This window comes from Cydia pomonella, chromosome 24 (genome assembly GCF_033807575.1).
Source record: "Cydia pomonella isolate Wapato2018A chromosome 24, ilCydPomo1, whole genome shotgun sequence".
In the NCBI taxonomy this organism is placed as follows: Eukaryota; Metazoa; Arthropoda; class Insecta; order Lepidoptera; family Tortricidae; genus Cydia; species Cydia pomonella.
The window spans coordinates 11,229,955-11,246,712 of NC_084726.1; the positions used below are offsets into that span (position 1 = coordinate 11,229,955).

Genomic DNA, 16,758 nt, shown 5'->3' on the forward strand with positions numbered 1-16,758 from the left:
AAGGTGCCCAACTAACAAAAATACATATAGGTAAAAAAAATAAGTAAGTCACCTGTTGTATGTAGTTGTGACGTGTTTGAATAGACAATATATATTTAAAAGACGTCACAACTACATACAACAGGTGACTTACTTAAGTTTTTTAAATATACCTATTTATGAACGTATACTTGTAGCATTAAGTTTTTATAGAATTTAATCGCTATCAATCCACTGGATCAGCAACCTAAGACTTCTGTGAAATCACAGCAAATATTGTCAGCGTTACCGTTTTAGCTAAAAACATATAGCAGCAGTTTTATTTCAAGATGTTAAATTTGCTCTTTTCATATATATTGACAGTATAAATATTCCTGAGAAATTCAAATAATCATAGTTTAAGAAGTCATTTAGACATCATCAGTTGTGTCTTGACTTCTTATTTATCTTTTAAATTATTTTAGCAGCATTTAAAATGTAAGTATATTGATCTTCTTATTTTTTTATTTATTGCAGTTTAAGTCATTGACCTACTTTTCTTACATAATAATCAAGTTCCAAGCAAATAGTCACTTAAGCCATTAAGATTTGACTATAAAAACGCGACCCCTTTTCTATCAGAAGCAAACAGAAACTTGTATCTCTTTATTTATTAACTTGTACATTTCAGTATCTACTTTGCAAATATTTCTATAAGTTTAACATCTTTCTGTAAGAATCAATAAAGCATTTTATAAATTCCTAATAGAATTTTTGTCACAATTAAAATGATCATCAATGCCCAAATCATCAGTATTATAACTGCACATTGATTACCCGGTTAATGTATGTTACATCTAGAATAAAGTTTCTATTTTTTTTTGTTTAGTTTTTATTTAAATGCAAGCATTTCTTAACTAAGCAACCTTTTTTCTTTTTTCAGAGCCATGGCGTTCAGATTCCTCCTCCTAGTCCTCCCTACGCTGGTGCACGCCTGCATCAACGTGGAGGTGAGCGGCCAGTTCGAGAACGAGAACTCCGACATGAAGGTCCACTACTCCGGCATCCAGATGGACATCATCTCTGACCAGGAGCGCAGCAGCTTCAGTTTGGGAGACAACAACCTCAAGAATGCCGTCAACGCCTACTTTGGCAGACGCCCTGATGACGCCTTCCTTAAAAGCCCTACTCCATGGGGAGATCTGTACAGGACTTACAACTGGAACCAGGTTGCAAGGACCTTAGTACCGAAAAGCGGTAAGGTTCTGAAGATAACGTCCCAGCCTCTGATCGTCATGCAGCAAGTTTTTGAGAATAACAGCACGATGCCAGCTACTTTCAACGTTGGAATCTCACACACCGTTGAGAACCGTGTTTCGTCTCACTGGACCAAGAGTGGCGAGCTTTCTGTAGGACAGGAGATTAGCTATGGAATTGATATTAAGGTGGCCAATTTGGGTGGATCTACGACCTTCAGCTACACATCTGCTTGGGGTATTGGCGCTGAGAAATCTGAAGCTATGACCATCGGAGCTACATCTTCCATGGAAGTCTTACTCCAGCCAGGACAATCCGTGACCACTGAGCTCCACGCTACTAAAGGCACTATCCAAATCGAGATGGAATACCTGGCCAGCCTTTCTGGAGCTGTGGCTGTGAACTACGATGATGTGCACAGAGGTCACCATTACTGGGCGCTGCCGGTGCAGGCTGTGATGTCTCACGGAGGTCTGAAGAACGAGATTATGTCTCGGGAGATCATCGAGATCGGCTTCTACTCTCAGTCGAAGGTGGTGGTCCGCGACAGGAAGAACCATACCAAAATGATGGAAGTTGATTTTTGAACTAGGCACTGATTATATGTAATAAATTTTGTATGTATTTTTATATATTTTTTTTATTTGATTACCTTTGGAATGGAAAATACCCTAATAAACTCGTAAGTTATGGAAAGGTTTACTACATAAAACGCAAACATTTAGCAGGTACTTATTTCATGAGTGCACTCTTTATTAATGCAATTACTGCCATTAGGAGATCAATGTGGTACTAGTTCACAACTCTTAGGAAAATCTGGAATGTGTTAAAATTGTGGGATTATTAGGAAAATCTCAAAAAAAAACTATAACATCCATACCATCATTATTTACATTACGATAGTTTATTACATATAAAAAAAAATGGTTTATGGTGTGTACCTGGGTGAAAAAAAAAGAGTAAGTCCTTAAGTAACGTTTCATTTTATTCTTATGGTAAATAAAATAACACGTACTTATTATAATTACATATTAACTTTTTTTAATCACGTATTCTATGGTGACATTCATATAAAAACAAAGACTAAAAATAGTTTACATGTGCCTGAACTAGGATTCTCTGTATTTCAGGCGGGAATTATGTAGGTATAATATCAAAACTAGTTCTTGAAAATTTTATTGCACAGTGCACATACATTACAAATACCAATATCAAATATACAAAATTAAAACGTCTAAAAATATAATATATAATAGTACTATACTACTGGAGCACTACTCCACATAATATAATCGATTCATTAACATTATGTTACTTCAACTATAATCTATCATTACATATATAATTAAATAATGAGAAAAACGATACGCTTACCCAAATATTCGTGACTCGTTACTGCCAATATAAAATAGTACATTACGATACAAGTGCGAATTACCTATTCGCACATGTATCGTACAACGTTTTACAGTACATATGGCCCTTTAAATGTTCGGCACAGTGACGTAATAAGTATGCTAATTTTCGCAATAATAGTGTGGTAAAGTAACACCATATGTACTGTAAAATATATTATCGATCAACTTGTAATATCTGATTACGAGTACAAATCTTAATGGAGTAAAATGTGATGGCTGAGCTACTGCAATTGCAACATCATGTATCAAAAAGAGCTAATCGAAAAGTAAAAATGTGACCCTTTACATCTCGCTCGCACTTATTTTACGAGTACGAGCGAGATGCATAGAAAGTAAGTTACGTTCTCGATTGCATTTATGTAGCCAGTGTAGCCACACTAGAATATATTATGCTGAAGCGATCGACATCCAAATCAAAGTGATTTGTTAAGATTTAGTTAATGGAAACCGTTTTCTCCCGAAATGGAATTTCATAGAAAAAGTACCGTTATTTCGTTAGGATCGCAAAACTATTCTTCCCTATTGGATTAAACAATTGTTATAATAATTACATTATAAGTTTACTTATGTATAATAGCGTTATAGGATTATTGTAACGTTATACGTTACATTACACCACAGCCACAGCTACCGCCAACGTTACTCTCGCCAGTCCGAAGACATCAACTTCCTCAAGGCCCGGGCAGCCATCTGAGTACAGTCGGCCACAGTTTCCAACGCCCGCGCACCAACGGCACAACCCAGGCGAGAGTATAACCGAGGAGTAGATAGAATAACTTGTGTGAATTTATACAATTAAAACCGACATCGACACTTCTAGCAATTAGTTTTAGCGCATTCCGAATCGTTTAAGAGTTTAAATCAAATTTCTTTATTTGCACGTATCGAGACTACACATTATTTTATCTCTTTTTAGACCCTAACCGTAACAATATATGTATTATTATGTATACCTAAGAGGAAATGCCTGAGGCTTACCCCAACGCCATCTTCTTTTATTTTCTTTCCATCCTATAATTGCAATAAAAATTACACTTTTGTTAGACAATTAGAAAATTTACTAAATATTACTTACATATTGACACATATTATAAGTAGATATTTTACCATAACTATGCCCAAAACATTAGCTATGATCTGAAATGATACATTTAATCATTAGTTACCCTTCCGAGTCTATTATAAGTAACATATTGTGAATATTACAGAGTAATGTATGATTATTACTGAATAAATGATATGATATGATATACGATAGAGATAGGAAGGAGGCGGGTCAATGTAAGGAATTCATTGTGTTAAGCGTCGTTTCTTTAGACATTATGTCAGAGACGTCCATAGCTAATGCTTCATCATCATCATCATAATCAGCCCTATATCTACGACGTGACGACCGGTTTGGCCTAGTGGGTAGTGACCCTGCCCACGAAGCTGATGGTCCCGGGTTCAAATCCTGGTAAGGGCATTTATTCTTGTGATGAGCATGGATATTTGTTCCTGAGTCATGGCTGTTTTCTATGTATTTAAGTATTTATAAATATTTATATATTATATATATCGTTGTCTAAGTACCCTCAACTCAAGCCTTATTGAGCTTACTGTGGGACTTAGTCAATTTGTGTAATAATGTCCTATAATATTTATTTATTATTTATTATCTACTTCTGAGTATAGGCATCTCTTCTAGTACGTCACTTGCACTTAATTGTACCCAAGCAAATTCGTATAGAATACTTTTAAGAAGTAAGTCACCTCAGCTAGGGTAGCAATAGAATTGAAAAATGATAGTTTTTGTACAGCTCTGGGATTTGGAGGCCTTACGCTGGTCTGAAACAAGAATTGGATTCACAATAAAAAAGGGGCCCACTGATGACCAGTTCGCCGGACGATATCGGCCTGTCGGTTCGCGATTGTCAGCTTTTGGGAATAACAGATAGGCCGATATATCGTCCGGCGAACTGGTAATCAGTGGACCCCTTAGAGCAGCGATGCTTTTACTATCAGCAGTTAAGGCTGGTTGTAGTGGCGCGCTGACCGTCAGTGCAGAGCGATCCGCACCGACTATTTGTATGAAGTTTATGTCCGCGCAGATGATCGTTCGCGCGGACCCGTCAGCTTTACTCTTGGATGCTCCCTGAACTTAATACAGTATACTGTTCCGGTGAGTATAGCTCCGCACCGACGGTCAGCGCGATACTAAAACTAGCCTTGCTGGCCATACACACTAGGGTATGCCTGCGCAGTTTTGCCTGTACAGTTCAACTGCACAGGTAAAGCTGTATAGGAAACTGCACAGTCGAATGCCACACACGCTCCGTTTTACCTGTATCGCTAATATCAGTGCTCGTAGAGCATGAGTGCTCTTAGTAAAGTGATAGCTGGACTTTAAATATTTGATAGCCACGTTGGTTGATTAAATAATGGTTAAGCTGTCAATATACAGTTTAAACAACATTAATGAGCAAAAAACAAAGAAATATTCCCGAGGCGCGAATATTCTTAAGCGGAAGTTTTTATTTCTGATTGCATGATTATTTTTTTGCATACTTAATAGTCTGTTTAAGTTAGCAATACCTTATAATGTGACATCTGATCGTGAGTATAAGTAGGTACTATTGTACCATGCTTAGATTAATGCAAAAATATAATACGTATTTTTGATATTTTAACCAAAAACTTAACCTAGTCGTAGGTTTTAGTGCTAATATAAAGCAATACTGAAAGATTTTCTAAATTTAAGTAACTACCAGAGCATTTCTTATTTTATTTCGAGCGGCAATGTATTTCATACATCATGGTCACTTTTGACAGTTGTGACATCGCTCGCGTCATTAAATGCGACATTTTGAGTTAAAATAAAGTAGTGATACATTGCTTGCTGAATTATTTTATATGAAAAAATAAAAGCCGTCCATTTTTTCAAAACCTATGTGTGTTTATTACAACCTAAAGTATCTATCTATAACTATGTCAAAAATACATGTTGTGTGTATAAAATCTAAATCTGTTTATTGGCTTATTTTACGTTAGTATCCCCGACAAAAGCGTTTTATTCCGATTTTTATTGGTTTTACTTTTTTTTAATTAAAATCACCGTCTAAAGTGAAAATAGACTCACCACGGTACCCGCTCGGTCATCATACGCCTGTACTATTACAAACAGACAGAGCAAGAGTAGTACACGCATCACGGTCTGCGTTTGCGCATGTCCTATATAACGAAGATGCCGATATTTTGTCTAACAATCAATTTTCTCATTTCTAGTTTTAGCTACGGCAAATCCGATGCAGCATGCTTGATCAATTCGCCGTGGTGGATTCCTTTTAACTTTGCCAAGCCTGCAGTTACTACCAATGCTAGCCATTTTCTGAACCCCAGTCTAGATGGCCCGACAATCTGGTTAAAGTCACGGGAAACCGTTGAGGGCAGCGAATAACCGTTCGTTGTGGAGATCCTTAGGAACGGCCTTTGTTCAGCAGTGGACGTTTTTGGCTGAGATGACGATGAACCATTTAATTAGTGGCTTTACGTATGGTGCTACTTTATTACACTACTTTACTACCTATATATTATATCTTCTTCGGTTATTACACGTTTTTATAATTATAAAATAATTAAGGCTATCTATTTAGCCCTTCAAATGGCGTCAGCAAAAAGCAGTGAAAAGGCGTAGCGGATTCGCGCAAAAATTTGGCCCAAAATGGGTGGTCAGCGCGGATTTAGATAGTTTTACAATATCCACAATTTAAGCTTATCTTTGTATGAAAGTATATATTAAAAAACATGATCGTGGAATCAGCGTTAAATATGCTATTTAGATGTAACAATTAAATTATTTCATGCTTATGCATTTGGCCAGACCTGATCAAACCAGGAACAGTAAATGTTTTTCAGTTAAGAATTACTTACTAAGATAAAATTAATTTATGATTGGTAGTAATTGCTATTTAATTGTCAAAGTTAGAAACTTACTTTTAATATTAAATCATTAAAAATGAGCCTTACTATATATTCTTTTACAGCACAACCTCTTTAAAAGTAAGACTGAATTCAGACAGACACAAAATATATTACCGATCAACTTATGATATCTGATTACGAGTACAAATGGAGTGAAATGTAATACTTGGCTGAGATATTGCAATTGCATCATGTATAAAAAGAGCTAATAAAAATGTCTGGGGATGACAGATACAATGAAGATTGGCGTGATTTTCATACATGGCTAATTTAAGTTTCGGTCAGCGTTTTCTACAAACGGTAGTCATTTTGCTAGGCCCCAGGACTTTAGCTACACGAGTTTGTTCATTGTCACTTTGTCATGTTCTTTCAAAAGTGCCCACTTGCACTTTAGACTTCCGAACCCGACACCGCACGTGGCAAGGTCGCCATGTGGAGCGGAAAGTATGGCAATAAGTAAAAAACACGAGTACTGCGTAAATACTGTCATTTTTTTTATACTACGTCAGTGGCAAACAAGCATACGGCCCGCCTGATGGTAAGCAGTCTCCGTAGCCTATGTACGCCTGCAACTCCAGAGGAGTTACATGCGCGTTGCCGACCCTAAACCCGCCCCCCCTCGTTGAGCTCTGGCAACCTTACTCACCGGCAGGAACACAACACTATGAGTAGGGTCTAGTGTTATTTGGCTGCTGTTTTCTATAAGGTGGAGGTACTTCCCCAGTTGGGCTCTGCTCTAGATCTGGAATGACATCCACTGGCTGTGCCCTACCACACAAAGCGAGATGACATTCGCAATGCCCATACCTCTCTTAACATTTATTCAGAACACACAGCGTCTTTTTCCACTCCACCTATTAATTTCTAGTTGTATATTTATTCTGGCACACCTCGAATAGGAAATAAAAGGTATTAAATTATATCAACTTTGTTCATATAAAGTGCGTGGTTGCTCTTCCGACATCCCAACCCGACACCGCACGTGGCAAGGTCGCCATGTGGAGCGGGAAGTAGGGTAGCATGTAAACAACACGAGTACTGCCTAAATACTGATATTTATTCTGAAAATCGTTACTTATTTGTAATTACACTATTTAGAAACATGCACGAAATATAACTCCTCATACTATAATCAGACCTACCAACCAAGGGTCCATGGTTCTTAAACTACGCCCAAAAGAGAGGTATGGGCACTGTGAATGTCATCTCGATTTGTGTGGTAGGGCACCGCACAGCGGATGTCATTCCAGATCCAGAGCAGAGCCCAACTGGGGAAGTATTTCCACTTTACAAAAAACCGCAGCCAAATAACACTAGACCCTACTCATAGTGTTGTGTTTCTGCCGGTGATTAAGGTTGCCAGGACTCAACGAGGGCGCGGCGTGTTAGGGTCGGCAACGTGCATGTAAGACCGCTGGAGTTGCAGGCGAGCATAGACTACAGTGACTGCGTACCATCATACGGGCCGTGTGCTTATTTGCCACCGTCGCAGTATTATTGCCTGTTGTAAGAAAAACGATAAAGCTCGTATCAAAAATGACTTTTTTTTACTAAAAACTTATGTTTTATTCAAATCGATGAAAAGTTAGCTTAGACAGACTCTCTCTTAAAATCAACGCTCGGACTTAGGAGCTTTAAAAACTCCTTTCCTCATAGATAGAGTCCGACCAGGCTAAGTTGGCAGCGATTTTGATAGCCCAGCATAATATGCAAGTGTTAGGTAAATGTCATAATTTCATAGATGTTTGTCAAGGCTATGATAATCGCTGCCAAGCAGTGCCGATACGTACCTACGTACAAGTAGGTCAAAAGGGTTGGAAAATAATTATTACCTATTTCAGTTGTTCAAACAGACGGTCATGACGTTCGACATTCCTAAAATTCCTCATCCTTGCACGGAATTCGTGCGCGGACAGTACGTGCATTATATTTTTTACAGTACATTTGGTGCTGCTTTACCACACTAGTGCGATAATGAGCACATTACGTAACTGTGTTGAAAATTTAAAGGGTCTGTACTGTAAAACGTACGTAATACATAATACCTATTTTCCGCACTTGTATCGTAATACTGATATTTAATGAAACGATGTTTTAATTTGCACAGTTTATTTTTATCAGTGAACAAAGGGATTATGCAGTACCTGTTGAAAAAAGTTTTATTATTATTAACTAAATACTACACAGGTATGAAGAAAATATACTATGCTTCAAACTTAATTTAAAACTAAGTTCGCTTCTGCAGCTCAAGGAAGAGAGCTACACGGTTTATTTTAGGGTAAAGTATGTACATAAGTTTCGCTCAATAGATCTACCATTGAAAATAAATCAACCTCACCTACCTACATATAAATACATCATCATCGGCGGCATTATGGTTCCATTTTTATCACTTGTCACTATGCCCGTCACTTTCGCACTTACATACTTATTAGAACGGGACAGGTATGACAAATGATAAAGAGCCGACCATCTTAGCCCTAATGATCAACTAACGTCGAAAGACACGTGATATACGTATACTCATACATATACTTATTTCTCAGATGACAACGTAAACGTAAACAACAAAATAATTAAAATGATAAGCTTTGCTTTTTTGGAAATTGGTTAAAATTATAACTAAATTCACATAGCAAAAATTCAGGAAGCCCTTACCAGAGTGCTTGTCTGTTTATTACTGTAACAATTAAGTTTTTTTAGGTAAATTACTGTTGCCATAAATTATTCTTATTCGTGACTACGCTCAGCCCCGGTATCATGGTCTCGTTTTTATCACTTGTCATGTCACGCGTCGCTTTCGCGCTTACATACTTGTTAGAAGGTGACAAGCATGATGACAAATGATAAAAAGTTGACCATCTTAGCCCTCAGCATGGTTCCGTTTTTATCACTTGTCACTTAGCCCGTCACTTTCGTGCTTACATACTTGTTAGAACGTGACAGGCATGGTGACAAATGATAAAGAGCCGACCATCTTATGCCCATACTTCTGCTATACAGTGAAGCGGATGAAAAAATGCGTTATAAGTATCTGCCACCCTTGATTTTTTTTTATAGAAATTTATCTTCACTTTCATAAAAGTATCTACCAGTAATATCCGGCAGAAACCACGAAGCTTGGCTTGCATATAGCTTTTAGATTTATAAAAATAAATAGAGGTAGAAACACGCCGAGAAGTTATTGTTTCCCTTCCTGCCCCCACTTTTATATCACCATTTTTAGTTTTTATAAATTTTCACGAAAACTATGAAAGCTAGAATAAATAACCGGCCAAGAGCATGTCGGGCCACGCTCAGTGTAGGGTTCCGTAGTTACTCTTCCGTCACAATAAGCTAAACTGGAGCTTAAAGTATAGTAAATTCTTAACCAAGGGATGAAACGGTACCTTTCACCCGAGTTAAACAAATAGGCAAATTTGCATAATCAGTAGGTACCTAATTAAAGTAAGTCTTTTTACTATGAAGGGAAAACTTTTTGCGATAACTCAAAAACAGCTAAATTGATCATGTCCGCTATAGTTTTCATTTAATGTCTTTCTTAAGCTCTACTTCCACGATTTTTTTCATATTTTTTGGACCTATGGTTCAAAAGTTAGAGGGGGGGGGGACACATTTTTTTTTTCTTTCGGAGCGATTATCTCCGAATATATTCACTTTATCAAAAAATGTTTCTTGAAAACCCCTATTAGTTTTGAAAGACCTTTTCAACGATACCCCACACTCTAGGGTTGAAGCGAAAAAAAAAATTCACCCTCACTTTACGTGTAGGGGAGGTACCCTAAAAAAATTAAATTTTTAGATTTTATTGTACGACTTTGTCGGCTTTATTAATTTATATATCCATGCCAAATTTCAGCTTTCTAGCACTAACGACCACGGAGCAAAGCCTCGGACAGACAGACAGACAGACAGACAGACAGACAGACAGACAGACAGACAGACAGACAGACAGACGGACATGGCGAAACTATAAGGGTTCCGTTTTATGCCATTTGGCTACGGAACCCTAAAAAGTCTAGAGGAAGTATATTCTCTATAAAATTCTCTAGAATATTGTCTGTGCAAGTATATTGTTAAGACTTCTAGTTTTCTATTTATTCTTAATTTCTCCTTATACCTAGTAACAGATAGTTACATTAGGTTGAAGCATACTTACCCCCACTCCTTCTTCATGTATTTTCTTTCCGCTCTAGAATCACAAGATGCAAAAAATAAATATTACTTTAATTGTATTGATCATCCTCGCAGTTAATTGATTATTCGTATAGCCATAAGGTAGGGGGAGTGGTCAAGGTAACATGGCCGACCATTCGAGACAGCTCATTACGTTGCCGAACGCCAGACCGGCAACATCTCCAGCATCTCCTGCTGATCCTTTATTAACGTTTATTGGAATCTTTAAAGAGAGATAATTTCGCAATTTCAAAAATTACACTAATACATTGCAATTACCATTATGACGAGTAGAGCATTTTTTATGATCTGAAAATACATAATAATGTTTTAATTCATTTCAAAACTCTATCGATTTCAGCATCAACTGTGACGTGATGACGAATATTATGACGACATTGGTAGGACGTTTAGGCTGCAGGGCGTCACTAACAAATATACAAACATTGTAAAACGTTACTCTCCTTTTATTGCCAGTTAACAGAAGAATGAGTTGTCAAACAGTATTTAGATCGTGTCATTCACGAAGACGCGTGCCTTGACTCGAACTCTCATATAATTAAAGGTTAGATGTGACTAATCTGCGCGTCATCGTAGATGGTACGAACTATAGGTTAGAGAAAGCTCTTGGTACTGATTTTCTATACGAATACAGTCCGAAACAGGAATTCCCGGTCAACAACTCCCTTTAGTCGTGTTTTAATTTATCGCCACTCGTTTCGAATTTCCTATTTTTCGCACTTGTATCGTAATGTAGTATTAGTGCACACCTTAATTAAAGAAATAGCATGTAGAGCTAAACAACATATGTGGCATTATCTATGAAAAGGGACCTTATTGTCGATGGAGCTTACGCCGCACTGCGTTGCGCAGCGTTGTATTTGTATTGGAGCATCGTTTATAACGGCGGAAGCGACATCGACAATAAGGTCCCTTTTCATAGATAACGTCACATATATTGACCGACTATCACGCCAAATACCAGCCAGATAGATCTGGCAAACACATTAAACGTAAACCTAGCTATTAGGCGATACATACCGAGGCTAAGCTATAAAAAGCGCTGACCATGGATAACTTTTTTACCCTGTGATTTGTTGGTGGGTTTACGTCATCCTGAAATTTTACCATTACTTTAATAGCTAATAGATAAATATGTTTACGTGTAGGTTTACTTGTCGCCGATCCGTGGAGCAAGAGTTGGGTGCAGTGATCGGAACTATGGGAGTAAAACTTTAACAAAACTTATCAAGCGGACGTAAAAGAGTGCTTATAGCCTTAAACATATTCGAATATCTATGAATGTAAATATTTTTATGGCTGTAAGTACTATACTATTCCTATCCCTATGGACATGAATATTTTTAGGGCTGTATGCACTATTTTATGTCCGCTTAACAAGTTTACTCCCATAGTTCCGATCACTGGTTGGGTGTATTGGGGTGTGAGCTTACCCAAGCTCCCCAAGACCGGAGTCAGTGGAAGAAAATGGTTCGAGTCCTACACTCCAGCAGGGGGTAACAGGATGTAAAGAAGAACAGGTAAAAACGTAATTAAACAATTTCATCGAGTACCGGTATATAGCCGGGTCCAGACGGGTGTAACGTGTAAATGTAAGACTACGTGTAATATATCGTCAATGTGTGGACGGCACTACGAGCGCCTTGTGTTCGCATTCAGCTGGCCATACACACTAGGGTATGACTGCGCAGTTTTGCCTGTACAGTCCAACTGCGGGTAAATGTGGAGGTCCAAGAGGGAGGCCTATGTTCAGCAGCGGACGCCTTATGGCTGTGATGGTGATGACGATGTGTTCAACTGAACATGTAAAGCAGTCGAATGCCACATACGCTCATTTTTACCTGTGCAGTTTTGCAATATGACCAGCTTTAAAAACCGACAGCCGATCCGGGACGAGCGTTACATATAATACTCGTAGCGCTGTCCGCACGCAGAATTCCTGATACATTACACGATGGGTTACACGTTACACCCGTCTGGACCCAGCATATTCGAGTGATTCTGAAAATCACCAATAATTCTGTCATATATTTTTACTCATGTGTTTTTGGCTTTTTGTCTGTATTTTTGTAGTGTTGTATCTGTTGGTAAACCTTAAAGAAATAAATTAAATAAGTAAATAAAATATCAATATTGTAGGACGGGAGGTGAGGGCGAAGACGAAAAGCCGGCGTTTAGTTATATAAGCGCGTGTATTCCGAACTTAGAGAGATTTTACTATAGTACTAGTACTTACTTGCCTAGCAAGACCTAACTTGGTCGGCGCGAGCTAGACTAGTAAGTTGTACAACGGCACATACACTAAAATACTTCAACTGGGGTGAAGGTATACAGCGTGCTGTACCGAAGCTCCTACTTGCATTTCTCCAATAAACCTCGGCAACGCTCCGAGGGTCATGATTCTTCGTTGCACAGTCGTTAGCGAGATCTATCTCGATCTTAGCGCCATCTCTTGATTGCTGGCGTAAGTGGGGCCGACGATATGCATTTACTATAGCGCGGGCGAGACTACTAGCGGCATCTAGTAGCTTTGTGGCATATTCGTGTTACAATATTAATTTTTGCAACTACCAAACCTTCGGTTCACTTAATTTTGAATAGGTATAAAAAATACCATACATAGTTACCATATTATTCGTTACTTCATCATCATTATCGTCATCAATTATTGAATGCCAACCATGGTATTACAAGGTGTTCACATAAAATAATAACATTATGAAGTACAGCATGGACCCTGCTAGGGCGAGACAAATCTTAAAAATATAACTTAACCTAGATAAACAATAATACAATTTTCGATAGGTATTCAAAAATATCATATAAATAGTTCAGTCTAATATTGTAATTTATAATATTTTATCTATATTTAATTTGTATCGTGTAAATATATTTTTTGGGCGCAATAAATGTGTAAATGTGTACTTAAATTAATGTTCATGTCAAGTTTCATAGTTGAGGATGTCGTTTTAAAATGAGAGCGTAACTTTAAGAAAACGTCAATATCAGATCTAGATACGATATGGATCAAATGAGTGTCAAAATTTAACTTTTCTGCCTTCACAAATGTCACTTTTGACACTGAAATATCCGATCCATATCGTATGTAGACCTAATATTTGACGTATCTTAATGTTCGAATCAGGCCGTAGGTTCGTGTTAATTTTAACTCACCAAAGAACCAGTTGGACCAACGTGATACGCCTGAACGCCAATGGCGAGAAGGCAGAGAAGCAACCACACACGCATGGTGACCACAGTCAAACTGTCTACGCCATAAATGAAGGCGATAATCGATTTATACAGGTGGAAAGTCCTTTGAATCAATTAATTTTCCATTCCGATTCAATTTCAATTCATTTTTAGCGTTGCGTACCCAAAGGGTAAAACGGGACCCAATTAATAAGACTCCGCTGTCCGACCGTCTGTCTGTCAGTTGAAATTTTCACAGATGATGTATTTCTTTTGCCGCTATAACAACAAATATTAAAAAGTACGGAACCCTCGGTGAGAGAGGTTTTTAATCTTGGGCTATGCATGTTACAACTTTTTTTTGTATTTTTAAACTGAATTCCTATATGCAATCTAAGTATTTTGCGGTCATTATTGTAATGAAATGGCTGACGTAGCTTATGCTGACCCCGTTCCTTTTGCACACATGCTAAATTGTTGATATTATACTTAATATTTCGTATTTCGCCCGTATGTTTGTGTGGCAATAAATGGTTTCTTCTTCTCATTTTTATTCATAAGCCTAAACCTAGGCATAATATTATACCCCTTATTAACTGTACCTAGCTAGAGTCCGCCTAAACTTCCATTGCACCGGATTAGCAGCTACGTGGGAGCGCCAATAGTGTACTGAAATAACGAGACCTTTACTTCTTATTTCGAATACGAGGAAAGTAAAATACATGTGTATTAAAGCATGACTAAGTATAAACTTACTAAAGTTACTTCTTAAGGGTGCTTTCAATTATCAATTATGTAAAAATATCATTAATTTATGGAATGGGGAGTTAATTATCAGAATGGAAACTGTCCAACAAATCCATTTAAAACCATTTTTTTATTGCTTATAAAAAAAAGTAAGTACTTGGAATACTAAAAGGTGCAGGATCTTAAATGGGTGCAGTCTTTCAGTTTTCTTCTTCCTCGCGTTATCCCGGCATTTTTGCCACGGCCTATGGATGCTTGGGGTCCGCTAGACAACTAATCTAAAATAGTTTTTACTAAAGCGACTGACTGCCATCTGACCTTCCAACCCTAAGGGTAAACTAAGCCTTCTATGCCTTATTGGGATTAGTCCGGTTTCCTCACGATGTTCCTTCACCGAAAAGCGACTGGTAAATATCAAATGATATTTCGTACATAAGTTCCGAAAAACTCATTGGTACGAGCCAGGGCCGCGACCTCCGGATTGATATAGCCGCACGCTCCTACCACTAGGCCACCAGCGCTTCCGATGGGCGCAGTCTTTCAGTGGAAACATCATATTTTCATAAGAATTTTCTGCATATAAGCGGAGTGTCCTTCCTCATTCTCTCGCTTGTAAATTCGGTGTTTATCTTAGACGGACTTTACCTATCTACTCGACGGCTATCGTGATTCTAACAATTTCAGTAAAAAATTATACATAATAGGTACAATTCTTATATTATAATTTAATATGTTACGTACACCCGTGTTTTGAACCCGGGTACGTCCTTAAACTACGTCCAAAAGAGAGGTATGGGCATTGTGAGTGTCATCTCGCTTTGTGCGGTAGGGCACAGCCAGTGGATGTCATTCCAGATCTAGAGCAGAGCCCAACTGGGGAAGTACCTCCACCTTACAGAAAACAGCAGCCAAATAACACTAGATCCTACTCATAGTGTTGTGTTCCTACGGGTGAGTAAGGTTGCCAGAGCTCAACGAGGGGGGGCGGGTTTAGGGTCGGCAACACGCATGTAACTCCTCTGGAGTTACAGGCGTATATAGGCTACGGAGACTGCTTACCATCAGGCGGGCCGTATGCTTGTTTGCCACCGACGTAGTATAAAAAAAAAAAAAAAACACGGACGTCTATTCAGATAGTATTTAATTTGTAATGGATGAGATCTGTCAGTTGACAAAAGTGACGTTTCTGATATAAGGAACTGTTTCCAAATTGATATCAAGAAATTACTATATGAATAGACCTCCGTATAAGAGATATACAGGGTGATGACCCTGTATATTTATTTTTGCTCTAATTGTTATCACCACTATTGACGTCGAATAGTAATACAAAATTTCAAAATATGCATGTGGTAGAAACTTCATATCAGCCTTTTATCGCCCACTGCTGAGCATAGGCCTCTCTTCTAGTACGCCACTTATCCCGGTCCCGAGCCAATCTCATCCAGAAGTGACATCGTGAATTGAAAATGGTAGAAACTTATTTAGGTACAAGACATTTTTGAGCTATCCTATTGCAAAGCTTAATCCAAAAGCTTATTTTTTCGATTCGCTCTCGCCCACCATCCGTAGAATTCGTCCCGCTATCACTTTGAGGTTTTATTGAGAGGGACCTATTGGCTGCCGCAGATGTCCACCGAGGAGTAGGGTGTAGGTGCAGCGAGCTGCAAAATTGCGTGACCAGGACCATGATATGAAATTTTAAGACGTATGGGCACTGTTAATGACATCTATTCTCTCTTTGTGTGGTAGGGCATAGCACAGCGGATGTCGTTCCAGATCTAGAGCAGAGCCCAACTGGGGAAGTACCTCCACCTTACAGAAAACCACAATCAAATAACATATTGATGTATGTCGGTGCGTAAAGTTCAACGAGGATGCCGAGTATTAGGGTTGGCAACGTGCATGTAACACCTCTCCATAGCCCACGGTGACTGATTATCATCAGGTGGGCCGTATGCTTGTTTGCCACCTCCGTAATGTAAAAAAATTATGAATTCATTAATAAAGTATCCATGCAATCTGGTTG

At 38.2% G+C, this 16,758-nt stretch overlaps 1 protein-coding gene and 2 long non-coding RNA genes across 3 annotated transcripts; 1 reads left to right on the forward strand and 2 right to left on the reverse strand.

Annotated features, from left to right (window-relative positions):
• Window positions 1–296: 296 nt before the first annotated feature.
• On the forward strand, window positions 297–1,845 carry LOC133530910 (spherulin-2A-like). Its single transcript, XM_061868987.1, has 2 exons — window positions 297–456; window positions 902–1,845. Exon 2 carries the CDS (start codon window positions 906–908, stop codon window positions 1,800–1,802), a length of 897 nt encoding a protein of 298 aa, XP_061724971.1. The 5' UTR covers window positions 297–456; window positions 902–905; the 3' UTR covers window positions 1,803–1,845.
• A 243-nt stretch (window positions 1,846–2,088) lies between these two features.
• LOC133530926 (uncharacterized) lies at window positions 2,089–5,984 on the reverse strand. The gene is made up of 6 exons (XR_009801401.1): window positions 5,752–5,984; window positions 4,386–4,460; window positions 3,741–3,770; window positions 3,612–3,644; window positions 2,590–2,610; window positions 2,089–2,156 (listed from the first exon to the last, which is right to left on the reverse strand). It is a non-coding gene; the product is annotated as an uncharacterized LOC133530926 (long non-coding RNA).
• Window positions 5,985–8,685: 2,701 nt separating this feature from the next.
• LOC133530923 (uncharacterized) lies at window positions 8,686–14,463 on the reverse strand. The gene is made up of 6 exons (XR_009801398.1): window positions 13,965–14,463; window positions 11,811–11,885; window positions 11,049–11,078; window positions 10,753–10,785; window positions 9,252–9,273; window positions 8,686–8,737 (listed from the first exon to the last, which is right to left on the reverse strand). It is a non-coding gene; the product is annotated as an uncharacterized LOC133530923 (long non-coding RNA).
• Window positions 14,464–16,758: the final 2,295 nt, after the last annotated feature.